Source organism: Natator depressus, chromosome 8, assembly GCF_965152275.1.
Source record: "Natator depressus isolate rNatDep1 chromosome 8, rNatDep2.hap1, whole genome shotgun sequence".
Classification (NCBI taxonomy): domain Eukaryota; kingdom Metazoa; phylum Chordata; order Testudines; family Cheloniidae; genus Natator; species Natator depressus.
Genome location: NC_134241.1, coordinates 69,556,045 through 69,583,114, shown reverse-complemented (window position 1 = coordinate 69,583,114; position 27,070 = coordinate 69,556,045). Strand labels below are relative to the sequence as shown.

The following is a 27,070-nucleotide window of genomic DNA, read 5'->3' as shown; positions in this document are numbered from 1 at the left end:
TACACTTGTATGTTCATTGTTAAAATTGTGACTGTCATTGCTTATTTCTCTTTCTCTGATTTTAGCACAGTATATGAAGATCAATTACAAAAGCATTTAAAAAAGTGTAATTCAAGAGAGAAGCCGAAGCCTGTAAGTGTGATGTAAATTAAATGCTGTTTCTCCAGAAAGCCATATAACTGTATATTAGAGCAGTATAAACTAAGCAGTGGCACAGATTGGAGTGGAGGAGGGTCAAACACCCAAGGTTTTTGCATTTGCTCAAAGTTCCATAGGCTGCAGAGCCAGGGGGCCATGCCCTGACAACTTTTAAGCAGTCATCCCATACTAGATCAGTATGGCTGCCACTGGAGCAGCCTGGAGTGTCGCTCTGGCTGTATGGTTGCAACACCACTGAAATTTGTCTCCTTTGACACTCTGTACAGACAGAGGGACGACAGGACCAAATGATGTTAAGACCTGGTGCATGGGGAGTCTGTTCCTGTATGGCAGTGCTCAGGAGAATCCTCCAAAAGCTCAACTCTTGGCATCACAGACTTATGCACTGTGTGGGTAAGAGAGAGGGGAGACACCAAAGCCCAAGGAGACATGGGACCAGTGATAGAAAGAATTTATCATTGACTCAAATCAGAGAGTAATAGTCCTTATATAGAGCCTAATAATAGGGAGAAACTGAAGCTATCTAAGTACTGGATTAAATGAATCGATGCCTGATTCTTTATGCATGCTTCCAGTGCTGTATGTAAATTTGTGATCTTACTTTAAGATAATTTTTTTGGCCAGGAATGGAAGTGCTGTCCAGGCACTCACATTGAACTAGCTTTCCCCAAAAATGTTCTTGGGGAGTATTGCCCCACCAGGCCCCTAGAATTAATGATTTATGACTTCTGCTGTGAATGGATCTTGTATATTCTGTTGAGTATTGGGGTTGATGTAAGATTATGTTAGTTGAACTTGATGCGCATACAACAACCAAAAATATTAAGTCAGCTCTACTCTTATATTTATCATCCCTGAATAATATTGTTGACTGAGGTAGGCGTCCCATGCCTGGTCATGAAATTAAATGTCTTCCTTTCTAGTATGTGCTAAGAAGGCCGCTTGTTTTTTTTAACAAAAGAGTCTACCATGTTTTAAAAGTCTGGCTTGATTTCCTTGTATAGCTACATGACGTTAAGTGGCTTTTTCCCATATTTGAGAACTGGATTCAGATATCTGTTCAGTGATCCAGATGCCAGTGTACTTCTTTCCGATGAATATTGTGCTGCCAATGTATCTGTTTGACTATATAAAGCTTAAAATATGCCTGTATATATGAAATGTCAATGATCAGGAAGCTTAAAGAACAACTGCTTGAAAGAGAAATTCCTTTGATTGTTGATTCTTATAGTACAAATAAGATGCAAAGTGCTAGTACAAGACAGGACTCAGCCTTGCAGAAGCATTACTGCTGTACTGCTTGCTAGGGTGCTTAGTCTCATTGAAATCTATCCGGCTAATCACCCTAGTAAGCAGTACACCCATTGGAGAGTGTTTGCAGAGTTGGGTCCTGAAACAGTGAGAGAGAGAATCTTTTCTCAGAACTAATTTCTTCAGTTGTAATTATTTGATTTTTGCTAGGTGAATGACTGTAAACACACTGTGAAGCATTCTTTTGCTTTACATGCTGTTCAGTCTGTATTAGAATCTCCTTGGTTTTCATGCTTTTTTTTTATTATTAAGGCCTACTTTGTTCAAGATATTAATGCAGGATTAAAAGACGCAACAGAAATACTTGATGAACAGGTGAGTCCATTTCTTTTTTATTTTAAGGAACAAATAGATAAAATTTGAGGAGAACCATTTTGGTTTTTGTATTTTTTTTTTTCCAGCAGCTGCCAATTTCTTCCCTGTCTAAAGAAGAGTTAGAGGACTTAATTAGAAAGCTGAAAAAAGCAAGTAATGGTGAGTCTGCTTAATATTGAAATATTTTAAATTGCTTTCTGCAGAGTTGATCAAATACCTCATGGCTATTTTAGTGTTAAATAGCTTCCAGGATTAAAAAAAGAAAAGAGATTAATAGGAGTACTTATTTTTGTCACTTGATATGATCTGAAATTGAAATCTTGTAATGGTTAAAGAACTGCCTACATGACACTGTTAGGTAGTATTTTTTCCCCATCTCAATCTTGTTTGTTCTTTTGAGTAAAAGTTAATTTTGTTTTTAATGAAATTAATGACTTTTGTTTTACATTCTTCTTTGTGCCCTATCATTAGGTGATGACAGCACAGCTCTGGGAAAAGCATTTATTAGTAAACTGGTGTTTCTAAACCATTAAGAGAGCAATCACGCTTGTGTTATAGATCAGTGGTTCTCAACCAGGGGTCAGGGGCCCCCTGGGGGGGCCATGAACAGGTTTCAGGGTGTCCACCAAGCAGGGCCAGTGTTAGACTCACTGGGACCCAGGGCAGAAAGCTGAAGCCCCACCATGCGGGGCTGAAGTTGAGGGTCCTGAACCCTGCCACTTGGGGCTGAAGTCGAAGCTTGAGCAACTCAGTTTTTGGGGGCCCCCTTTGGTGTGGGGCCCTGGGCAATAGCCTTGCTTGCTACCCCCTGATGCCAGCTCTGGCTTTTATATGCAGAAAAAAGTTGTTGAGGCATAGCTGGGCCGTTGAGTTTTTATAACATGTTGGGGGGCCTCCGAAAGAAAACGGTTGAGAACCCCTGTTGTAGATTATTTTGTTGATGGCAGAAGATAGGGAAATTTTCATGTGTTGGATTAAAAACAAAAATATATTTTTAGAGTTTGAAGGACGTTACCTGTAAGATTATCACAATTTTGAGGTGTCGACTTGTGGACTTGAACTATTTGATAGTGTCCCTTTCACTTCTTTGTTTCAAATGGTCAGCATGCTAATTCTGTAAAGAGTCTTCAGAGTCAAATATTTTGCATACTAAGTACTGTATGCAGTCACTTCAATATGCAGGTGGGAGCCAGATTGATGTGAGGTGGCCTTTTTAATTGAATCTATGAAAAGTACTTCTCCATTTGATGCAGGTATAAAGCCAATACTTAAGGATCAAAAGCTGTCCCATCAGGCCTTACAAGAAGCTTTAAACGACCCAAAGAATGGAGAGTCTGCTTTAAAGCACTTGAAACAACAGGTATGGCCATTGCCTTACTAGTAGCTATGGGTTAGGGTTTTTACTGTAGTTTTCTTCTTATGGATTCCAGCTAATCCATACTACCAGTTATTTCACGTAAAGGAAACTTGTCACAGTTCCAGATTGTACCCATGCTACCAGTTTAAGTATTAGTCTATCAATAGTACACTCCTGTTTATACAAATGGCCTGGGGAGGGAGGGGGGTATTAGAAAGTTTCAGATAAACTGGCATTCAGATAAACAGAATTGCTATTAACTAATTTAGGGCTACATGGTGGACACTATGGATTCAATTGCCTTTATCCAAAAATCCTAGTTAACTGGACTGTGTCGACCCCTACATTGTCCATAACTGCTTTGAAATTGTAAGTGTTAGTAAGAGAAGTTTATTTTTATTCTGAAATACCTAACAAGCTTGTCTTCTCCTCATTCATGAGACTAGATGATCCCCTCTCATGGAAAATGTATGAGAGAGGTTAGAAAACTCTGAGATTTGCCTTATGATATTTTTAGGGAATTGTGCTCCTGAGTAGGAGGGATTTTTATGGGATACAGAGTGAGTGGGGGGGTGAGGACTTCCAACACAGCAAATCCTCGGAATTCTTGGAAAAGGAAGCCAGAGAATGATAAGGGCAAAAGGGTCCATGGGAATAATAGTAATTCCTATCTCTTTTATATAGTGCTTCCATCACCTGATCTCAATGTGCTTCACAGTCTTTTTAATGAATTTATCCTCATAACAGTCCTGTGAGGTAGGGAAGTACTATTATCTCCCTTTTGCTGATGGAGAACTGAGGTGCAGAGAGGCTAAGTGACTTGTCTACTGGCAGAGCAGAGACTTGAACCTAGGTCTCCCAAGTGCTAGGCTAATGCCCTAAGCACTGCCATGTTGGCGCCTTTCAGCACAACTCTATGTATACAACTGCAGTAGCTACAGAGAAGGCTCTGCAGGAGTGATGCTTCACAAAAGTCCAGTGGAACATCCATGTGACTTTTCCAAGGATTAGCTGAGAACAATACTCCAGTGTATGCCTGGTCCCTAACTCTACCCCCAAAACCCAGTGGATAAGATTTTGTGGGTGTTAGACAAAGGAAAAGATGATGCCATGGAGGCAGGGAAGCCCTTATTTCCTCTGCACTCTGGATCCACAACATCTTTACCGCTGCATTCATGAAAAAGATGTTGACATTCTGCAGCATGGTTATTTAATCAATAAGAGCTATGGGAGAAACTGTTGATTGTGTGTTAAGTTAGCATTTTTCCCACAGAAGTCATCAGACAGAATGTATATTTGGCTTGGTTCATAAATAATCTTTTGAAGTTTGTAGGCTTCCATTTTAGGTAACATGGAAAAGTTACAATTGCTTGGGCCAGGAAGATGTTTTATTGAGTTTGGAGCTGGACGAGGAAAGCTGTCTCACTGGGTTGATATTGCCTTACAAGATGCTGCAAATGTTCACTTTCTGCTTGTTGAAAGGGCAACTACACGATTCAAGGTAAGACAGTCCATTGTGGAGTTGGCCAAGTCTCATTTTTTGAATTGTTGGTAAATGTGGCTTTTTCTCAGAAAGTCTGGTTACCTTTTAAAAGAAAGGTGAAAATGTATATATTTGTCAGTTAAGGGCCTTGAAAAATTTAATTGGTCCTTATTGTAGTTTTAAGTCATACCAATAACACAGTTTAGGTACAAGATGCCTGCTAGCTGATGCTGAAAATGTTAGCGTTCATTTGAAAGGGGCTTGTTTTGTTTTAAAAAAATTAATAACCTTAGCACATTCTTTTAATTATGTATTAGTTAGGTGCCGAACACTTCTTAATAATGTGATATCCTATTTGCACAGGTAGATGGTAAACACAGAAAAAGAGACTACATATTTGAAAGGCTTCAAGTTGATATCCAGCACTTATGTTTAAGTAAGTTGCTACTTGGCTTGTATAACTTTCAGCAATACTAAGATGGTTGCTTAAAAACTTGATTGTGTAGTACCAGGTGCAGGAAAATTTTACACTAAGTATAGGTTAAATTACATTAATGTTTAGAAGACTTTTCTCAGTGTTTTGGTCATTTTTATGTTGTACTTTTGTTTTTCAGTTACTAGATGGGTATTATATAATTTCTAACAATATGTGTACAAGTTATCTTGAATTTATAAGACTTTATTTTGGGTCAGAATCACCAAATAAAAGGAAGCCTTAACAGTTTCAGGGTTAGATGCTTTTACTTGTGTATTTTAGCTGTGCTGTATTTTGATACAAGTATCATTACTGAGTGAAGCAAGTCTCAGATGTCCTTATTAACGATGAACACGTGGGGATTCTGCAATACCACATTCAAAAGAAGTTGTGTTAAGTTTAGTGGGTGGTTTATGGTGATGAACAGAACTTTCATTGGTTAAATGGATAAAAGTGATTACCGCATGCTTAACCAATGTAATCTAATGTATTGCCAGCATGATTTAGATCCTGTATTTCATGCAAAATATATATGTATCTCCATGCCTTTCCTTATGTTGTTATAACTTAACTGGATCCATTCTCTGGGCTACGGGTGACTCTGTTCCCATCTGGTATACCACAGTTGTAGTATAAATTGTACTTGTTTTGGTACCACAAAGTCACTTAATTCCTTAAAGGTATATCTTTCATGACTAGATCATGTATGTTTGGGCCATACAGATGGTTGAAACTTTAATTATGAATGGCATATGTAGAAGGACAAAAGAATACAGAGAGTAACATTTTATAATTAATGAACAAGAATGTTTGCTAATGTGGTGTGCACACTGAAGGAACATAGTACATTGTAGCATGTTAAAAAGGTAATTTATATTAATCTTGTATTTGTCTTCTCTAATTAAACTGTACATTCATTTGGTTTACTGTAAATTAACATTAGAAAGTTACATGAGAATATTAATCCACCAAGGGTAGGACAGATGGACAGGACTAAGAATACAAAAACGTGGAATTTATTACCAACTCTGCCACAGGCTGTCACTGTGATTTTAGGCAAGTCGCTTGGTGCCCAGTCCTGCTCCCAGAGTTTTTAATGGGAACAGGTCATGGTTTTAATTTCTGTCTCAGTTCCCCGTTTGTGAGGTATATTGTGAGTCCAAATCAGGGACTGGCAACCTTTAGCATGCAGCCCGCCAGGATAAGCCCCCTGGATGGCCAGGACGATTTGTTTACCTGCTGCATCCGCAGTTTCGCAGCTCCCGCTGGCCGCGGTTTGCAGCTCCAGGCCAATGGGGGCTGCGGGAAGTGGCGCAGGCCGAGGGATGTGCTGTCTGCCGCTTCCCACAGCCCCCATTGGCCTGGAGCGGCAAACCGTGGCCAGTGGGAGCTGTGATCGGCCGAACCTGCGGACGCTGCAGGTAAACAAACTGTCCTGGCCCGCCAGGGGGCTTACCCTGGCAGGCTGCGTGCCAAAGGTTACCGATCCCTGGTCTAAACAAATTGATGTTGGTAAACTGCATTGAGATCTATAGCTGGAAGGCTCTATAGATATAGAGTATTACTACTATTCAATATATGGATCAAGTTGGCCTGCAATGTATGAATGGTATCTTCTAGAGTATTGCGGGGGTTTTTTTAGTATTTGACAGATTTTGAATTGCTGTCTATTAGGAAATTATCTTACGTCTAAATAAAGTCTTGACTGATTGGATTGATTCATTTATTTATTGAGGAGACATACCACAAATAGCTTGAACTCCCCACAGTAAGCAAGAACTATTTTCAGAGTTTTGTACTTTTCTGCTTTTATACTGGTGTACAAAGAGAAGCATTGACTTTTGCTGCACTAGGAACATAATATAATGTGTGTAGACTAGAAGGGAACATGTCAGAAAGGAAAATAGTTTTATTTCCAAGGTGCTAACAATGAATGATTTTAAAAAGTCCCTTTTTAAGTTAAACTTATTCCCTTTGTACAATTTGAAGTTGTTTAAAAATAAGGAAGAAAAAATTAAATATGCTATTTAAACATACTATATAGCTATTCCTTTCAGTTAATGAAAATTGGACTGTATTTTGTTTCCATCTTATCTTTTTGTGTGATATAACACTAGCTACCCTTTGGAGATGCAGACAGTTGACGTTTTTTTTATAATAAAGGTGTTGAGGGAGGAATTTTACTTGAGTTATTGTTTCAGTTACGTGTGCTGGAATGACATTACCCAGCAAGACGGTGTCCAGCTCCGGTAATCTAGGTTCTGTTTCTTTCAGATAAAGTACCTATTCTTGAAAAAGAAAAGCTTCCTGTGGTAGGAATTGGAAAGCATTTATGTGGTGCTGCAACAGGTATGAACTATACAAATGTATTGCTGTCAAGTGCAGCTACAAAGTGGAATGCTGATTCTAATCCTCTTGAATAATACAATGCTTCTTTCCGTCTAATTCTTTAACTGCTGCCTACTGTGTTCTAAATATCCATGGATTTCAGAGGAACACTACTTGGATGATGGCAAGCAGCAAAGGGGTTAATCCAGATGGAAATAAACATTAATTGTTGTGCACAGCAAAATGAAGAATGAATGTTTTATGTAATTGTGTTCTTAAACTGACAGAAGCATGTTTTTCATAGTACTTTTCTTCTCACTGTCCTAAGCTTGGACAACAATGTTGGAAAAACTTAACTTGATTAAAAATGTCCTGGACAACTTGAATACTATAATATAGTGAGATCATTTTCAACTTGTCCAAGATGTTTTCAACTAATTAATTTTTTTTCAGCATTATATCCCAGGTATGTGGGGAAAGGTGTTTCAGGTATGACATACTGTGTGTATATATTATATACATTCTGTTGGGACACTGCTAACCATGATATCTTTGTAATGGTATTTACAATTCTTAAGTAAATGGATTGTGTGCTTTAATTCTCCGTCAAACTGCTACATAAACGTCCTCTTGTAATAAAAAGGCCAGGGAGCTAAAGTTTTCCCAATGACCTGTGGAACAAGTATTCTCAAGAGTATATTGATCACTAGCAGGTCAGATGATTGTGACAGGATCCCTGAGGTACAACCTGGAACCATGGGACCACTTTGTCACCTTAACTCTCTAGCCTGGGTTGTCTCTCACAAAGCTATGTCAGTGACAAGCAGCAACACCCCTCCAGGAACTGTGATCTCTCAACCATCAGTATCTGGAGCCCCACACCCAGCTGTATTATGCTCTCTGAGCCACTCATGAATCATACAGAGAGAGACACCAGTCAATGACCCCAGCAATATCCTATGTTACATTGCTCAAGATTCCCCTGGACAGCGAAAGCTAATTAATAAGTTCGCCACTCCAACAAAAGGGTAGTGGACAGGCAACGGCCCTTGTTAAGCTGCGCTAAAATTCCCCAAGCCCTTCAACCAAAAACACACTGTTTTAGATAAAATATAAAATAGATTTATTAACTACAGAAAGATAGATTTCAAGTGACTATAAATAGGCATAGAGATCAAAGTTGGTTACCTAAGAAATAAAAATAGAAACACAGGCTAAATTCTAACTTCAGCAAACTAAGTGAGATTTGAATCAAGCAGTTTCTCACCCCAGCATATGTTTCAGGCAGCTTACAGTTCCTCAGTTCACAGACTGGACTCCCTTCCAGCCTGGGACCAATCTCCCTAGTTCAAAGTCTTTGTCTTCCAGATGATCTTCCAGGTGTTGAGATTTGATGGGGGGGAAGAGGCCAAGTGTTGATGTCACTGTCTCTTTTTGTACCTTCTTCCAGCTGCTCGAAAGATCCTTGCTGATGTGGGGGGTCAGGCAGTCTCCATTGCATATGTGCCTTCTCTGAGAAGCCTCTGGGATATTGGATTCTTCTTGATGAGCTGTTAACGCCTATCTGGCCAGTGATTGTTGCTCCTTTGTCCATACTGAAAGGCCAGCTGTAGGCATCTACCAACTTCACAACATTTTCATTAGCACATATAGCAATACTTCATAACTTCACATAAAATGATAGTACATACAATCCAAACAGCATATTAGTGTTCAACAGATCAAGACTTTTAAAATGATACTTCACAAGGCATGCATTGTACAAAAAATTTGTTATAATTGTATCACAGTGGTGAATATGGGGGCTCCAGGTTGCTATTTGAGGTACAGAGTGTCACAGTGGGTTTACTGTGATTTTGTAAATACGTTAATACTTGGTAAACTGAACTTGAAATATATAAATTCATTTCATTTTAAAGTACCTGACAGTATTTAAATAAACTTTATCAACATGTTGCTTTTGGAATTACTTTATAAAGTGCTTTTATCCTCTCCTTATTTTTGAGGAAAGTTCCTTTCCTATCTTTGTGTATAAATGCAGCACACTGTTCAAGAGTGTTTTTAAAACATAGTTGTTTGTTCACAGATCTTGCTCTGAGATGTTTGGTTGAAAGTTACGCAACCCAATATGATGAAAGAAATGAAGAACCTTCACCTAAACGCTTCAAGAGTGATAAAACAGACCTAGCTTTTAACAATTCTGCTGATGAAAGGAGTGGAAAGAATGTTTCAGAAAACTGGAATCCTGTAGCTGGAATTGTTATTGCACTGTGTTGCCACCACAGGTGTCAGTGGAAGCATTATGTAGGCCAGGAGTTCTTTAGAACAGTGGGACTTGGGCCAGTGGAATTTAATTATTTTCAGAGAATGACTAGCTGGGCCACTTGTGGCATGCAAGAAACCATCACTGAAGCCTCTACCATTGATGCAAAGAGCAAAGACCAAAGCAGTGATACAGAAGAACATGACCAAGTAAACAACAGAATTGAGTGCAGTTCTGATAGTCTGCAAGGGTAGGTGATTTTTTATTTGTAGCATGTAGACATCTCGAGGAAGGCAGAAATAATGGATTAGACAGTCAGTTATAGCTGAAAGATTAAGCATTTTAGAATGTCAGAATGGCTCATTTTACAGAAACATATCCATCTGTAGTACATGCAAATTTAAGTGACATAATAGTCTTCAAAATCTTATTCCAAAACAGTCACACTTTATCTGCATTGAAGTGCATCAGTTACAGTTTTTACAGCTTTTCTGATCTTGAACCATTTGTGCTGACTAATTCATGGTTTTTCTTTTTGGAGCTAGGCTACTTACTGTTGAAGAACGAAAGCAGATAGGTCGTCTTTGTAAACTCTTGATTGACCAGGGACGGATCAAATATTTACAACAGAGAGGGTACAATGCTGCATTACAATACTATACAGATTCTACTGTTTCCTTGGAGAATGTACTCTTGACAGCTGTACCAAGTCAATCTTCAGTACCTCAGCCAACTGCATAATGGGAGACAGATTTGGAATGGGCAGGACACAGAACTCTACAAAACTTCTCTGGATTTTTTTAAAACCTTATTCACAGATTCAGTACTTGTACAAAAAAATTTGTAGTCTTTCTGTACCTACAATAGCATTGAACTTAAATTTCTTTTGGAATCACAAGAAGATGCCAGGTGACTCCTAGCAGTGTGAAAGTCATAAGGCATTTTTGTCTCAGCACACTGCGATATTGCTGTAGTTTTCTCTGTTCAGAAGAAGTAGAATTTATATTTTCCTCCAAGTACAAAAGTTCAGTTTGGCAGGTTGTGTAATTTTTTATTCATTATCATTAATGGTGGCAGAAGCAACGGGTATACAGTTGTCCAGGTTTTCTGAAAGATAATAGATTAAAATGTAAGAAATGGATATGCTTAATAACCTGTCTCCATTTTGAACTTCATGAGGGTTTTTATCTTGTTTTCTATGCCTAGAATTTTATTTCACAAGTTCTGACTATTTGTGGAATTGGCTAAAGAAAAACATTTAGTTGGAAATCAAATGCCACCTCATTATTTTAGTAATCACCTTCCCATGCATAAAGCTTTGACATGGAGAGGAATAAAAGCTGAAATTGACATGATCTCTCGAGTTAACCTCATTATTTTAGCAGTTTGTTTTAAGCTTTCATAATATGTGGGTGAACTTAATGAGATGAAATATTGATACCTGGCATCAGTGAAATTCAGTGTTCACATAATGGATATAGCAAAGGCCACTGGCTCATGATACTCTGCTAATGTAACTCAATCCTGACCTTCATTTACAGCCCCTGTGGGTAATTCATTGTCCAGTCCTTATCTCTCAGCAGACAGTGCTAGTTGATGTGCTTTGTTGTATGGCTACTTTTCCATGAGAAAATGGGGTGAAATAGCTACTTTATTTCACTTAGGTGACTAGATCTTCCTGGAAACACCTCATATTTCCTCATTACATGTTGGTGTTTTTCCACCTATTGGCAGGAAATGCTGGGAACTCCAGAAACTCTGTGACAAAAGCATCAGTTTCTCCTGCTACTCCCTCTTCAGTGTTTCCTACCTCGTGAGTCTTCACAGCACATCCAAGAATGAAGGGGCAGTTGAGCTCCCCCCAGGCAAAGAAAGGTGGGGAGCCACACTCCTCTTTCTCTAAGCATATGTGTACTGTGGAGCTGGAAGGTGTAACTTCCAGTTCAAGGAGACATATCTGTTCTAGCTGTGATTAAGCTAGTGAGCTAAAAATAGAAGTGTCACCACAGTGGAACACATGGCAGGAAAGGCTTGTTAGTTAAGTATGTACCAGGATCATATTCGGGGTAACTACATTTCTCTTCTTAGCATGTTAGCTCATGTATGGCTCCTCAAGCTGGAATTCACACCTTCCAGCTCCAGTATAGATACACCCTAATTCTGCGTGACTGTATTTTAATGTTTTCTAATATTTTTTATTCATACTCTAGTTACAGACAATACAGATCTCATACCTGCTCTGCTGAGTGACTCTTGAATATACATATGCATGAACTGAATACCAAACAGTTCCCGTTCCTCCTCCTCTTCAGTATTCTTGCATGGGGGAAGTGTTACCTGCAGCTGCAGTGGGTTGTCTCTGAAGTTGACAAATCTGGTAATTCAACAGAAAACATGATTCTTGGAGGTCCTTTCCCCCCTGACAGAGAATAACTGTTTGAAAACTAAATTAGGCTTCACTGAACAGTGCTTCAGCAAAAGAAAATGTAATTAAGGGCAATTTCTCAGGACATTATCTTTCAAGTAGTTTCTCTACTTAATGGTAGTGTGTTATGTGTTTTTCTTAACTGATTTAGAAATAGTCTTCATCTGAACATTTATTTACATCACTTCTTAAAATGGTTTCTGTGCCAAACTTGTAGTTTGTGCAGTTTAACAAGGAATCCCTATCATGTTTAATATTTTGTGCACACACTTGAAAATATAGGCCTTAGTACCTGTGATCAGTGCCAAGGCCAGTTCAAGCAAATCTAGGATCTCCAGTGAACAAATTCAGGTGTTCTTACTATCCCTATGTTTATTTAAGTACATGTTTGTACTGCACAGTAAGATAACGTTATACATTTTCATAATATTTTGACATCCGGATACAGAAGCAAATGTTTACTCTGAAACCATAACAAAATATTAAAATTAGATCTATTGCACATGAGAATTTTTATTTTTGGTCATGAAAACCTGCTGCAGAGTTTATGCATCCCTAGATATAGTAGCATCCCCAAATAACTTGAAACCTAGGATTTGCCATACTACATCAGACTAGGTGGGTATGAACTCAACTGGCTATCCCGAGCCCCCGCTCACGCTACCTGGCTGCACTGCTATTTTTATCGTAGCAGCTTAAGCAGCGCTTGCACAGGTACGTGTATGCAAGCTGGGAATTACACCCTCAGCTTCCAGTGGAGACATAGCCTTAGTCTGGTATCCTGTCTCTGAGAATGGTGAATACCAAATACTTAAGAGAAAGCAACAAGAACCCTGCCATAGTGAATAAAAAAACAATCTGCCCATGAGGATTCGAAATGAGTTTCCCCTGTCAGTTCCTAGTTAGCATCTTGAAGCATTAAGATTTATAGCTCACACATTTTTATCCTCAAATATAAACAGATATTCTCATTCATATCCTAATATCCTTTTTTGAAGGATTTTAGGTTCTTGACCTCACTGATACCTTGTGGCAGTGAATTCCCCAGGTGAAATATATGTTTTATAAAAAGTTCTCCTTTTATTAGTTTTTAATTGTCGCTTTTCAGTTTTTGTCCCTTGTTCTTGTGTTATGAGAGAGGCTAAAATAGTGATGCCCAACTGTTCCACTGAAAGCCAGCATCCACAACCCTCACAGATCAAGAAGAGCCTAAAGATTCCTTTAATCTTTGGGACTCTAAATATTTACATTTGCAATAAATCCATTTGGTGAAATGAAGAAACTCAATACTGTCACAAAACTTTCTGGGCCAGATTCTCACCTGGCATAAATCTGTAGTTCCACTGATTTCAATGGAGCTATACCAGTTCACACCAGCTGAGGATCTGGCTCCCTATCTCCTCTTTGTTATGCAGCAGTCTGCACCATATGATGTAGGGCAATTTTTAAAGGCAGCCTTCAGGTGCCTGCAGTGTTGATATTTTACCTGAGATTTGTCATTTGTTGCATGCAAGCAGGAATATCCCGGAGTTTGTTGTTGCTGAGGACAAGCGTACTCAGATTTTTCATATTACTGATGGTTTCTGGTAAATGGGTTATTTCATTCCGTTGGAGCCATAAAGTATGTAGGTTCTCCATTCTGTAGAAGTAGAGGTTTCTACAATTAATCCAGCATTAGGGAATACTTGATGATTAACCATTAATTTAAAGGAGTTGATTCACTTCAACAGTCGTGTATCTGATATAAAGAATGCAGTAACGCTTAACAGTCTTGGAGCATGTGTAATTCTGTGGGCAAGTTAATGACAGAAAGGTAAGGGAGGTGTCATTTGATTCATAAAATCTACAGAATCATAATTTCAGTGATTTCATCTGAACATTATTTATATCACTTCTTAAAACGGTTCCTATGTTGAATATGTAGTTTGTACAGTTTAACAGAGAGCTGGGCTAACTAGTGGGATGACTAAGTTTGAAGGGGATGCAGAAATTGGCATCTGCATCCTTGGCTCATGCACATGTTCGATGGTATCACCCTACGGTATAGTAGAAGGGATGTGCTGCCCTTCCCGGCTCCCAGCTCCACACCACTGGTTGGTGGAAATTTTGATGATACAGTGTGATACATTTGAAAGCCTTTTCTCCCACAGACACAAAGGTACCAAATATGGCAAACCTAGAACAATTATGTAGAACATATTGTAGATACATATTCAAGAAAAATCAACTTTTTAAATTATATTTTAACATAGGGATGCATTGATTGTCTAAAAAGGACATTAATCTTAGGAACACAGGTTGAAGATAGGTTTCAGAGTTGAAAATTTCTACAGCAAGATTTAACTTGACAACAGGAATTTAATGTCTTATTAAGTATCAACTCAGTTACAAGCAATTTTCCTTCTGAACAAAAAAAAAAATTAGTTCTCGTAATGAAATATTCTGCTTTGAGATATTCCAGTTATTTTAACAGTATAAGTAGATGATGCCATTTTAGAATAAGCAACACAATGTTAAGTAGCTTGCTTTATTTTGTTATAAAGTCAACTTTGATACTTGTTAATATTTTAGAACAGAGTTGGGTAACTAGATTTTCAGTGCAATGGAATTTAAAACTGAGAATGTTTTTTTACCTGTCAATGGTATCAGGGAGTTGCTGAAGTTTGTTGCTCCCCATGTCTAACCATTCTAGACTTGGCATGTTCAGGAGAGCTGAAGGGATGGTAGTAAACTGGTTCATACTCAGATCTACATGGTAAAGCTTCTTTAGGTCACTGAGCTAAATAGAAAAGGGAAGACTCATTAATATGATTCCTTACTGCACAGTCTGTACAAATGTGCATTAAGTGGTGTTCCATCAGAGCTGCTATTTAACCATCTTGGCCACAAAGACAGAAAAATTCTGAAAATACAACATGTTCTGGAATCCATGCCAGACAAGTGATTCTGAGTTGTATGAGATAAGACAGAGGGCCAGAATCTCATTTACACTATTGCTCCAGTGATGTAAAGGGACTTCACTATAAATAAGAACCTGGTCTAGAGTCTTAAAATTCTTTTTTGTCAGGAAACATTCACTTGACTTCATAAAATAGGGTGACCAGACAGCAAGTGTGAAAAATTGGGACAGGGAGTGGGCGGTAATAGGATCCTATATAAGACAAAGCCCCAAATATCAGGACTGTCCCTATAAAATCAGGATGTCTGGTCACCCTATTATAAAATATTGCTAACATTGCTAGTCAAACCACAGCCAGATAAATTTGGTAATGTCTGGTATTCAGTTAATATTCTATATTTATTTATTTTAAAGCTGCCCATTTGTCAGTTTTACAGACTTAATGTTTGGACTTAATTCTGCAAGGCACTGAGCACCCTCAGTCTCCAGTAAAGTCTGTGGGAATTGAGGTTACTTTAATACCTGTCAGTGGTATAATTTTTGTAACAAATAAATATCAGAAGTATTTCGTTACTTTGTAGCCATGGGACTGATACGGAGATATGGATCCCTTTTCACATGTGTGTCATCGGTTACGATTCAGCCCAGGTAAGCAGAGAGCAAAAGTTATTACACTCAGCTGTTCTGTATCTGTGAAAGGAGTTAATTCACTTCCTTGTGCACATGCAGTTGTCTGTTTCACACAAATCACTATCACAAGCAACAGTCTTTGTAGAGAGACCAGTAATTGAATGGGGAGGGAATGAACTATGCCAGGGTGGCCAAACTTACACACCCTCCAAGCCACATGACAATCTTCAGAAGTTCGAGAGATGGGATGCGCCTGCCGAGGCTCAGGGCTTCAGCCACGCAGGAGCTGCCTGGCAGAGCTCAGGGCTTCAGCCCCGCTTCTGCTGAAGCCCCAAGTGCTGGCAAGCATGCCCCACGAGTCAGAAGCCCCTAGCCCAACCACCCTGCCGCAGGGCAGAAGCCCCAAGCTCCCCCCAACCCCAGTCTGGTAGGCAGAGAATTGGGGAGGGTATGGGGGATCCGCGAGCCACACTGCAACTGTAAAATAGCCACCTATGATTCGCGAGCCACAGTTTGGCCACCCTGAACTATGCTCTCACCCTTAAAGGTGACTTCCCTAAGGTCATACTTGAGCCAGTGGGCCAGATCCTCAGCTGGTGTAAAACAGCATAGTTTAATTAAAATCAATGGCCTGATGCCAGTTTACACCAGCTAAGCTGCTGGCCTATTATTTATATACTCCCCTGTAAGCCTTTGCAAAATTAGGCTCAGTTCCTGCCAATATTTAGTTACTCATGTGGTTAGTCCCATTGGCTCCTATGGAACTATTCATATAAACAAAGTTTATGCATATTGTTAAATATTTGTAAAATCAATGTTTTAAAAATAAAGTGAAAACAACCCATCTATTAGACAGTTCATGCAAGACTTTCCAGTGGAAGTGTACTATGTCATTTTAAAGTCTAGAAGAAAACAGAAGTTCACATTTTTTTTCCTGAGAATAATTTTTTTAGCTAGTGAAAACATTTAATAGATACCTATAAATAAAAGTAATGGTTCTTCTCAAACCTGAACTGGAAGGTCACTGATATCCCTGTTCACAGCCAGTTCCAGTCTTCCCAGGCTGATGCAGTTACTTAGCTCTTTCGGAACAGATTTAATTTTATTATAACTGAGAAGCAGCTCTTGGAGGTTAGGCAGTTGGCCTGCAAAGGCAATAATCAAAGAGAATGCACCTGAATATTGGGTCTGAGGAATAAATTAAACCTTTCAGCTGTGAAGTACAGGGGTTAAACCTTACTTTATTGTGTTGGCTCATTAGTGCCATTAGTTGGCTCCATGTAGTGTGAGTGCTCTTGGTCTACTTGAAATAAAGACGCAGTTAATGAAAATTATGGGATTTGGTGTGACGGCTGCTTAATCTAGAAGCAGTGCTCCAACTGAGGCCTGGTCTACACTATGGGGTTAGGTCGAATTTAGCCGCATTAGGTCGATTTAAGAATGACTGTGTCCACACAACCAACCCCATTCCATCGACCTAAAGGGCTCTTAAAATGGACTTTTGTACTCCTCCCCGACGAGGGAAGTAGCGCTAAAATAGACCTTGCTGGGTCGAATTTGGGGTAGTGTGGACGCAAATCGACGGTATTGGCCTCAGGGAGCTATCCCAGAGTGCTCCATTGTGACTGCTCTGGACAGCACTTTGAACTCTGATGCACTAGCCAGGTACACAGGAAAAGCCCCAGGAACTTTTTGAATTTCATTTCCTGTTTGGTCAGTGTGGCAAACTCAGCAGCACTGGTGACCATGCAGTCCCCCCAGAATTGCAAACGAGCTCCAGCATGGACCAAAAAGGAGACACTGGATCTGATTGCTGTATGGGGAGAAGCATCTGTGCAGGCCAAACTCCGATCAAAAAGAAGAAATGCAAATATATTTGCCAAAATCTCACAGGACATGTTGGACAGAGGCTACAACAGGGACACACAGCAGTGCTACTTGAAAGTTAAGGAGCTCAGGCAAGCCTACCAAAAGACAAAGGAGGCAAACCGTTGCTCCGGGTCAAAGCCCCATACATGCCGCTTCTATGATCAGCTGCATGGCATTCTAGGAGGGGACCCTACCACTACCCCACCACTGTCCGTCGACACCTGCAAGATGGGGAGTCTCACACAACAGGGAGGAGGATTTGGGGGAGGAGGAGGAGGAGGAGAATGCACAGCAGGCAAGCAGTGAATCCGTTCTCCCCAGCAGCCAGGACCTTTTCGTCACCCTGGAGCCAATACCCTCCCTAGGCGGGATCCTTGACCCCGAAGCCAGAGAAGGCACCTCTGGTGAGTGAACATTTGTAACTACAGTACAGGGTTTAAAAGCAATTGTGTTTAATGTTTGATTTGCCCTGAAGAATTGGGATGATCTCCTGGAGGTACTCTGAAAGCCTTTGCAGAAGGTTTCTGGGGAGGGCTGCCTTATTTCCTCCTCCACGGTATGACACTTTACTACACCAAGCCAGTAGCAAGTATTTTGGAATCACTGCAGCACAAAGCATGGCAGCAAATGGTCCTGGGTTTTGGTCGCATTCAAGCAACGTTCGGTCTATATCTTTCTGTGTTAGCCTCAGTAGAGTGATATCATTCATGGTCACCTGGTTGAAGTAGGGGAATTTTTGTAAGGGAACAGTAAAAGGACCCTGTTCATGCTGGGCTGTTTGCGCTTGGCTAAAAGGGATCATCCTGGAGAATAGACACGTGGTGGGGTGGGGGGAGGTGTGTGCTGCACATCCACCCGAAAACCGCAGCCCCTCCTTTTAAATGTGAAACCCAATCCATTGCTTGCTCTGGGAAAGGAGGGCACTGCAGTTTGAAAACATTCCCACATGTTATGAAGGCATAAGAAGCCAACCCTGCGTACCAAAAGGCTTACCATGGCTGACTGGAAACCGAATTCTGTTGCCCAGCCGTGTGTGATGTGTCACCATACCGGCAGGTGCTCAATATAAACGGTCAAATGGGACCTTGTACCTAAAGCACATGTGCTGTCTGCTGTGAATTGCTTGATTCACTGTGAAAGAGTCTCCCTTTTGTTCTCAGAAATGTATCATCTTAAATTTTACTCTCCCTTTTTATCTCTTCCCAGGTGCAAATGTTTCTACGCTCCCCCTATCATCTCCGTCCCAGAGGCTATCGCAGATTAGAAGGCGAAAAAAACACACTCACAATGACATGTTTTCCGAGCTCATGCAGTCCTCCCGTACTGATAGGGCACAGCTTAATGCATGGAGGCATTCAGTGGCAGAGACCAGGAAAGAATTAAGTGAGCACAAAGAGCGGAGGCAGGACACGAGGCTGAGGCTAATGGGGGAGCAAACGGACATGATGAAAGGTTTCAGAGTAGCAGCCATGTTAGTCTGTATTTGCAAAAAGAAAAGGAGTACTTGTGGCACCTTAGAGACTAACAGATTTATTTGAGCATAAGCTTTCGTGAGCTACAGTGCATCTGATGAAGTGAGCTGTAGCTCACGAAAGCTTATGCTCAGATAAATTTGTTGGTCTCTAAAGTGCCACAAGTACTCCTTTTCTTTTTGGACATGATGAAGTGTCTGTTGGGGGAGCCAATGGAGATGATGAAGCGTCTGTTGGAGCTGCAGGAAAGCCAACAAGAGCACAGACCCCCGCTGCATAACCGCATGCCGTCCTCCCCAAGTTCCATAGCCGCCTCACCCAGATGCCCAAAAACATGGGGGGCGAGGCTCTGCGCAACCAGCCACTCCACTCCAGAGGATAGCCCAAGCAACAGAAGGCTGTCATTCAAACAGTTTGTTTATTGTAGCCACACTAAAAATCAATATGGCCTTGTCCTTCCCTTCTCCCGCACCCCACCTGGGCTACCTTGTCCGTTATCTCATTTTTGTTTTAATTAATAAAGAAAGAATGCATGGTTTCAAAACAATAGTTACTTTATTTAGAAGTGGGGAGGGTGGTTGGCTTACAGGGAATTAAAATGAGCAAAGGGGGTGGGTTTGCATCAAGGAGAAACACACACAACTGACACACCAAAGCCTGGCCAGTCATGAAACTGGTTTTCAAAGCCTCTCTGATGCACAGCGCGCCTTGCCGTGCTCTTCTAATTGCCCTGCTGTCTGGCTGCTCAAAATCGGACACCAGGCAATTTGCCTCAACCTCCCACCCTGCCATAAACGTCTTCCCCCTTACTCTCACAGATATTATGGAGCACACAGCAAGCAGCAATAGCAATAGGAATGTTGGTTGCGTTGAGGTCTGATCTAGTCAGCAAACAGTGCCAGCAAGCTTTTAAACGTCCAAAGGCACATTCTTCCACCATTCTGCACTTGCTCAGCCTATAGTTGAACTGCTCCTTATTACTGTCCAGGCTGCCTGTGTAAGGCTTCATGAGCCATGGGAGCAAGGGTTAGGCTGGATCCCCAAGGATAACTATTGGCATTTCAACATCCCCAATGGTAATTTTCTGGTCTGGGAAGTAAGTCCCTTCTTGCAGCTGCTTGAACAGCCCAGAGTTCCTAAATATGCGAGCGTCATTCATCTTTCTTGGCCATCCCACGTTGATGTCAGTGAAATGTCCCTTGTGATCCACCAGTGCTTGCAGCACCATTGAGAAGTACCCCTTGCGGTTCACATACTGGTTGGCAAGGTGGTCCAGTGCCAAGATGGGGATATGCGTTCTGTCTATCGCCCTGCCACAGTTTGGGAACCCCATTGCAGCAAAGCCATCCAGTATGACCAGCACATTTCCCAGAGTTACTACCCTTGATAACAGAACGTCAATGATTGCATTGGCTGCTTGGATCACAGCAGCCCCCACAGTAGACTTGCCCACTCCAAATTGATTCCCGACTGATCGGTAGCAGTCAGGCATTGCAAGTTTCCACATGGCTATCGCCACTCGCTTCTCAACTGTCAGGGCAGCTCTCATCTTGGTATTCCTGCACTTCGGGGTGGGGGACAGCAACTCACAGAGTTCCAGGAAAGTGGCCTTATGCGTGCAAAAGTTTCACAGCCACTGTGAATCATCCCATACCTGCAACACTATGTGGTCCCACCAGTCTGTGCTTGTTTGCCTGGCCCAGAATCGGTGTTCCACTGTATCAACCAGCCCCACTGCCGCCATGAGGTCCCAATTGCCACAGCCCATGCTTTCAGGAACGTCTGTGTCCATGTCCTCATCAAAATCCTCCTCTTGCTGGCATCTCTTAGCCCGGTTCTGTATATACTCCAGGATAATGCGCAATGTGTTTACAATGCTCACAACAGCAGCGGTGACGGTGAGCTGAGCGTGCTCCATGCTTGCAGTGGTATGGCATCTGCACGGGTAACCCAGGAAAAAAGGCACGAAATGATTGTCTACCGTTGCTTTCACGGAGGGAGGGGCGACTTATGACATGTACCCAAAACCACCTGCAACAATGTATTTGCCCCATCAGGCACTGGGAGCTTAACCCAGAATTCCAATGGGCAGCAGAGACTGCAGGAACTGTGGGATAGCTCTGTAAGTCGATCCTAGCGACGGTAGTGAGGACGCACTCCGCCGACTTAATGCGCTTAGTGGAGACATACGCAATCGACTGTATAAAATCAATTTCTAAAAATCGACTTCTATAAAATCGACCTAATTTCGTAGTGTAGACATACCCCCAGTAACACAGAATGGCTTGTTTTTGTTGTTGTTTTTAAATACCACTTACCAATCTCTTTAGGTACCTTTTCAATGGCATTTCGGGATAGGTCCAGTACAATGAGATTTTGAAACCTTCCAATGAATTCAGGAATTTTCACCAAACTAATTCTATGAAGCTGCCATTCCTGGAGGTAGTTCAGTTTCAGTAAGCAAGAAGGTAACATCTAAAAATAATAAAAAATAAAATCAGAAGGAAATTCCACTGAGTTTATGGAATGAAAATAGACTAATTGTTAGTATAGGAAGATTTTGGAAACATGGACATTTAGAGTTACGCTAGAGAGGAAGGAAACAGTTTTGTTTTTCTGATCAGTAGACCATATAACATGCAAAAATTAATTCCCATTACACCTCAAGAATAACCAGCCCTTCTGTTTGCACCCAGAACTTAGGCACCTGCACTGCTAAGACAGCAATGCAAGATCCCAGAACCAAAACAAACAAAAATGTTTGATCTTAAATGATGTTTAGTGTCTGTCATGTGGATTTTATAACATCTGTTCAAAACAAAATGACATTGTTAGGTAACTGCACTGTAGAATGTATTTACATGTTTTATATTTAAAAAGGTATATTTTATATACCTATAACTTCCAAGATTGTACAACATTTCTAAATAATTGCTTGCTATAAAATGATTCTAGAATAGATTTAGTAATTTAGTTTGAAATTCATTGCTCTGAGTGGGTTACACAGGATTTGTGTGGGATGGAGGGACTGTGGTTTGTAGGGAATTAAATCTTTCCCAAACTGCTGTGTAAGACATATCACCTCCCTGGACTGGAGCAGGCACCATGGCTGTTACAGTGTAAGCTGAAGTCACACCTTCACCAGCCTGTACCTGATCCAGCTCCCATCAATGCCAATGGAAAGATTCCCAATGACTTAAAACGAAAATTGGCTCAGGCATCTTGTCTTCAACTTCTCCTTCATGGTGGACACTGGAACTAGCATAAAGCCAGTACTGCAACCTGCAGGGATTCGCAGGGTCCACCCTGCCACATACTCTGCAGCTGCCCACCTTTCATGCACTGGAACCACAGTGGTCCCACAGTTCTGAGAGCCTCTATGCCATTGGATGAATTTCACCCTTAGAAAGAGAAGAGAAAAAACCCAAAGAAATCTTTTCATTTTGTTTACAACACGTGACTTTCACATTACAATATATATCTGTGTAGTTCTGGGGCATTAGCAAAATTAATACTTCTTGAATTAAATGCATAAGACATAAAATACCATTAAGTTTTCCTGTTCATGTTGGAAGACTTTCTGGGCTGTGGGTTAGTGGTGAAATTACTTAGCATTCAATATTCTTCTGTTAGAGTAAGCAAGTTTAATTTCAATACAATCAGGTTTTATTTACATTCACAGCAATAATTCAACTCTCTGTCCCTGATCATCTGTGTACTGTGCTGAGCATATTGTGGGTACTTAATAGAGGAAAAGTAATATAAGTAGCTGGGCTAAAGATGTAAAATAGCTTAACTCTGTAATTCATTAACCATGCAACCCAAACAATTTCCTATTAATATTACCTTCCATTCTTCTTGTTCTATCTTTAATATAACCCTTCCATCTTCAGTGATGACTTTTTCTTTGAGCTTGGCTAAACTGACTCTTTCTTCCCAGACAAGCGTCAGTCTACAAAACAAAGAACTCTTTTTAGTTGTGCAGCTATTAATATGAGCAACATTTACTATCCTATTTTGATTGCCTCTTTTTGGCGAGAAGCCTTCATGGAGGTCAGACAAGTATTTATCTTCATGGGATGCTAGATACGCTTAGGGAGGGCTGGAAATGTAGCAGTTCATTGGCTTAGAGCATTTACAGGCATTCTAATGTTTTGGGTAATGTAAAATGTTTTGCAATTCTGTGAAATCATATTTTAAAATCTGTATGAAGTAAATTATTTTATAGAGATAAACTAACTTCTTCCATCAAGTTTTATAATGTTTCACCAAAAACAACAGGGGAAAAAAATAATGTAAGGGGACTGACCCAAAGATCATTCATTTTAAGGAAAGCTTGTAGTTTTTTTATGGGTGGGAGAAGCACTAAACTTCCTTAATCTTTTCACTTACACAGCCTCTAGCTGCTATAACAGATTATCCATCCACAGACAGCAATCTGGTCACAGACAAAGGAGAGTTGACTTCTTTACATCCATATGTATGAAGTCAGCTTGAATTCAAGTAAAGTTCATGCAAGTCATCATAGACTAATAACTAAAGTTAAGAGATCAAAATAATATTAAGTGGAGACTGTTTCTAAATGGAGGGCACTTGTCAACAACTCGTGCTATAAAAACATGAAGAATTTCTTTAACACTAGTGCAACTCTATGAAGACAGTGGACACTATTGTAGTTTGATATATATGCCACTAGAATCAGCAGATGCACTATTTTCTATCTTCAGTTGAACATAATTCTCTGGTAGACCTGAGTCTACAATCAGATTCCTTTCAATGAGAATTTTAACAGAGCAAAAATTGCAGGATTGGATCTTGCATGTTCCAGAAAAGACCAACCATATCTCCTGTGTTTAGTTTCACATTTCTTCCTAACTGCTTAGGAACATACCTGCCTACAGCCCTCTGTCTGAATTCCTTTTCCTTCCGTAGTTCTTCATTTATTTTCTGAATTCTCACTTCCCAAAGTGTCTTAACAGCAGAGAACGATCCAATGCATGGTGCAGTTTCAGTCATGGTTCTTACACATTCCAGTTCAGCCATAGGTATCTGCTTTTGAATAGTAGTACACTGATTGCCATCATCATTATAATCCAACATGTGAGCTGGACATGCCAGAAGGAGACATCAAGGTAAAAAAATTGATATGCCTGTTTGATTAATTAAACACAATCAATCAGTGAGCAGAGCTGATGGAACTCACATCAACTGACTCCTGTCATGTATATAGAATATTTAATCATGTGTTCCTAGTTACCTCGTCGTATAATACAAGAATAAGGAGAGAAGAACAGCCATACTGGGTCAGACCAAAGGTCCATCTAGCCCAGTATCCTGTCTTCCGACAGTGGCCAATGCCAGGTGCCCCAGAGCGAATGAACAGAACAGGTAATCATCAAGTGATCCATCCCCTGTCACCCATTCCCAGCTTCTGGCAAAGAGAGGCTAGGGACACCATCCCTGCCCATCCTGGCTAATAGCCATTGGGGGATCGATCTTCCATGAACTTATCTAATTATTTTTTGAACCCTGTTATAGTCTTGGCCATCACAACATCCTCTGGCAAGGAGTTCCACAGGTTGACTGTGTGTAGTGTGGAAAAATACTTCCTTTTGTTTGTTTTAAACCTGCTGCCTATTAATTTCATTTGGAGATCCCTAGTTCTTGTGTTATGAGGAGTAAATAACACTTCCTTATTTACTTTCTCCATACCAGTCATGACTTTATAGACCTCTATCATATCCCCCCTTAGTTGTCTCTTTTCCCAGTCTTATTAATCTCTCCTCATACGGAAGCCGTTCCATACCCCTAATAATTTTTGTTGCTCTTTTCTGACCCTTTTCCAATTCCAATATTCAATTAAGTTGAAAGGTAAGAACAGCGAGAAGATCATACATTCTACTCAGCACAGAATTAGCCTGTGGAATTCACTGCCATGAGCTGTCATTGAGTCCAAGAGCTTGGTAGGATTCAAAAAAGGTCAGAGTCTAATACAGATTGTGAGAACATCCACAGTGACATAAACCAAGATTAAAAAGTATAAGGGTTAACCTTTATGCTTCAGGGGATCAGTCAACCACTAATTGCCTGGGGTTAGGAAGAAAGCTGCCATATAGGCCAGCTACTAATAATAGCCTGTTCGAAGGCTTCTTGAACATTCTGGTACTAGTCCCCGACAGGAAGGACACCTGGTCATTCCTGTGCTCCTGTCTGGAACGGTTCCTCTCAGCCACTCTTGTATCGGGTTTTTGTATTCTAGTAATGGGCTAGAACCATGAAGTTCAGATCTGGCACTGAACTCTCCCAAAGTTTGGGGCAGGGTTAGATTGGGGTTCAGGATGGGCATATAGATTTGCAGGTCTCTGTAGTAATGCTAAGCCCACACTAAACATTGCATCTCATTTTTTATTATAAATGCCTCCTACTTGGTGGGAGAGAGAGAGGGAATACTGTCTCAAACACCCAGCTCCAGTCTGAAAAGCCTGAGAACGTTTTTTCAGCCAGATAGACAGCTTGCTCTCCAACAACGAAAGGGGAATATCAGTCTTTTCCCTATAAGTATCTTTCTTCCAATGGCCAGTGCAGAGTCACTTGTTTGAAGGAATCTTTCCCAGCACGCTTTTCTTTTAGCTGGCCTTTTAAATGTGGCAGAGCCAAATCAGCTGCTGCACTACAATGGCTATTTGGTACCTACTTGCTAGATATTTCTGCATCCAAGCTGATAAGTATTTCTGCTATGTTTTCCCTTTCTCTTATTATTGCAGTGGTGTATCAATAGCCAGATTGTATATAGGGACTTACATCAAAGAAATATAGAAGAATACAAAAAGGTAGAAAAAGTATAAAGAAATGAACACTTGAAAATGGCTCCTCATTGGAAAGAAAGTATAGACTGGAGAATGAAGTTCCTCTGGAGCTACACTGATGTAAAAAAGAATTTGGCCCAACTATTTTTGCACTGCTAATGCTTAACGTGCTGTCAGAATAGAAGCGTTGAGGGGAAGATGGAGGTTTTGACAGCTGGGGCTGCTGATGCCCAGGAAGGTGTGAGAGGTAGTTTGGTTTTGGCGCTCCCAAAAGTAGCTAAGGCTTTTTTTGCAATGGAGAATGGATACATCTTCCTCTTCTTCTCTCCCCCCCATGGGTATGAACACAAACATCCTGATGTATATTCGGGGATTAACTCCCCACCCCAGTAGCCCTTACCAGTAACCAGCCATGCACTGCTCCTCATCCCAATATCTGCGTTTGCACCCAACATGACTATACACATTAGCTAAAGGTTTCTGTTAAATGATTCATAACTGAATTTAAATTATTATTAGTAGGCTTCAGAGTTAACTCTCATGGAGACAGCTCAGGCAGTTTCTGCTTCTCATAACTATTATTTTAGGCTGTTTGGAGACTGGGAAAACAACATTCCAGCAGTTGACATTAGTTCAAATTCCTGTACTATAAACTTATGTCATGTCAGGAACTGTATTTGCTACCTAACTTAAGGGACCCCCAACCCCTGACTGGGACTTCCAATGCTACTTGTAATACTAAAAATTTGAAGGTTTTTTTGGCCATCTATTTTAAAATTAAAACTTAGTTTTTGGACCACTGTTCTGTGGCAGATGGTGGATTCTTCAGTAAATTGCACAGCTACAGAAATCATGGAACACATGAGGCCCCAAGTATAAGCTTTTGTTTTCAAACAGATGTAAGTATGTAACGAGAAGACTATGAAAAGCTGAAAGAAGTACGTTTTGACCCCACCCTTTATCCTTGTTTCTGGTAGACACGATAATACAATAGCGATCATGAACTGCCAGCAATTCAGAAGTGCATTCACAATTTTAGCTGTAAAATAACTGCAAATGTACTGTCTTGTAACCAGAGCTCCTGCCCGTGATCACCTCCCCACATTCACTTCCAGACATATGGGAAGCATTTTAGAACTTACCTAAATCATTTGATGTATTCACAGATTTTCCACGACTCATTGATTTCTGTGCAAGAGCAGAGCGAGGTTATGAATCTTGTCTGTGTTACTAATGTCTGTCTCTGATACAGACTCCAATTAAGTGAAATGTAATGCC

General features: G+C 40.5%; 2 protein-coding genes across 4 annotated transcripts in view; one reads left to right on the top strand and one right to left on the bottom strand.

The window, feature by feature from the left end:
• TRMT13 (tRNA methyltransferase 13) overlaps positions 1-11,031 on the top strand; it is a 12,225-nt gene extending 1,194 nt beyond the window's left edge. Inside the window, exons 3-11 of one of the 3 annotated variants that reach the window (XM_074961262.1) lie at positions 66-132; positions 1,723-1,785; positions 1,875-1,944; positions 3,039-3,145; positions 4,476-4,643; positions 4,989-5,061; positions 7,375-7,449; positions 9,515-9,941; positions 10,237-11,031. In XM_074961262.1, the coding sequence (XP_074817363.1) occupies positions 66-132; positions 1,723-1,785; positions 1,875-1,944; positions 3,039-3,145; positions 4,476-4,643; positions 4,989-5,061; positions 7,375-7,449; positions 9,515-9,941; positions 10,237-10,432 (1,246 nt within the window). In that variant the 3' untranslated portion in view covers positions 10,433-11,031. Of the gene's footprint in view, positions 1-65; positions 133-1,722; positions 1,786-1,871; positions 1,945-3,038; positions 3,146-4,475; positions 4,644-4,988; positions 5,062-7,374; positions 7,450-9,514; positions 9,942-10,236 lie in introns of all 3 variants that reach the window. The other 2 variants (XM_074961261.1, XM_074961263.1) reach the window with 2 other exon arrangements.
• Positions 10,354-27,070, bottom strand: LRRC39 (leucine rich repeat containing 39). The gene is made up of 9 exons (XM_074961267.1): positions 26,935-27,070; positions 23,878-24,091; positions 22,833-22,938; positions 21,305-21,461; positions 16,654-16,790; positions 14,750-14,895; positions 13,603-13,755; positions 11,926-12,065; positions 10,354-10,798 (listed from the first exon to the last, which is right to left on the bottom strand). The coding sequence occupies exons 1-9, from the start codon at positions 26,972-26,974 to the stop codon at positions 10,743-10,745; spliced, it is 1,149 nt and encodes a 382-aa protein (XP_074817368.1). The 5' UTR covers positions 26,975-27,070; the 3' UTR covers positions 10,354-10,742.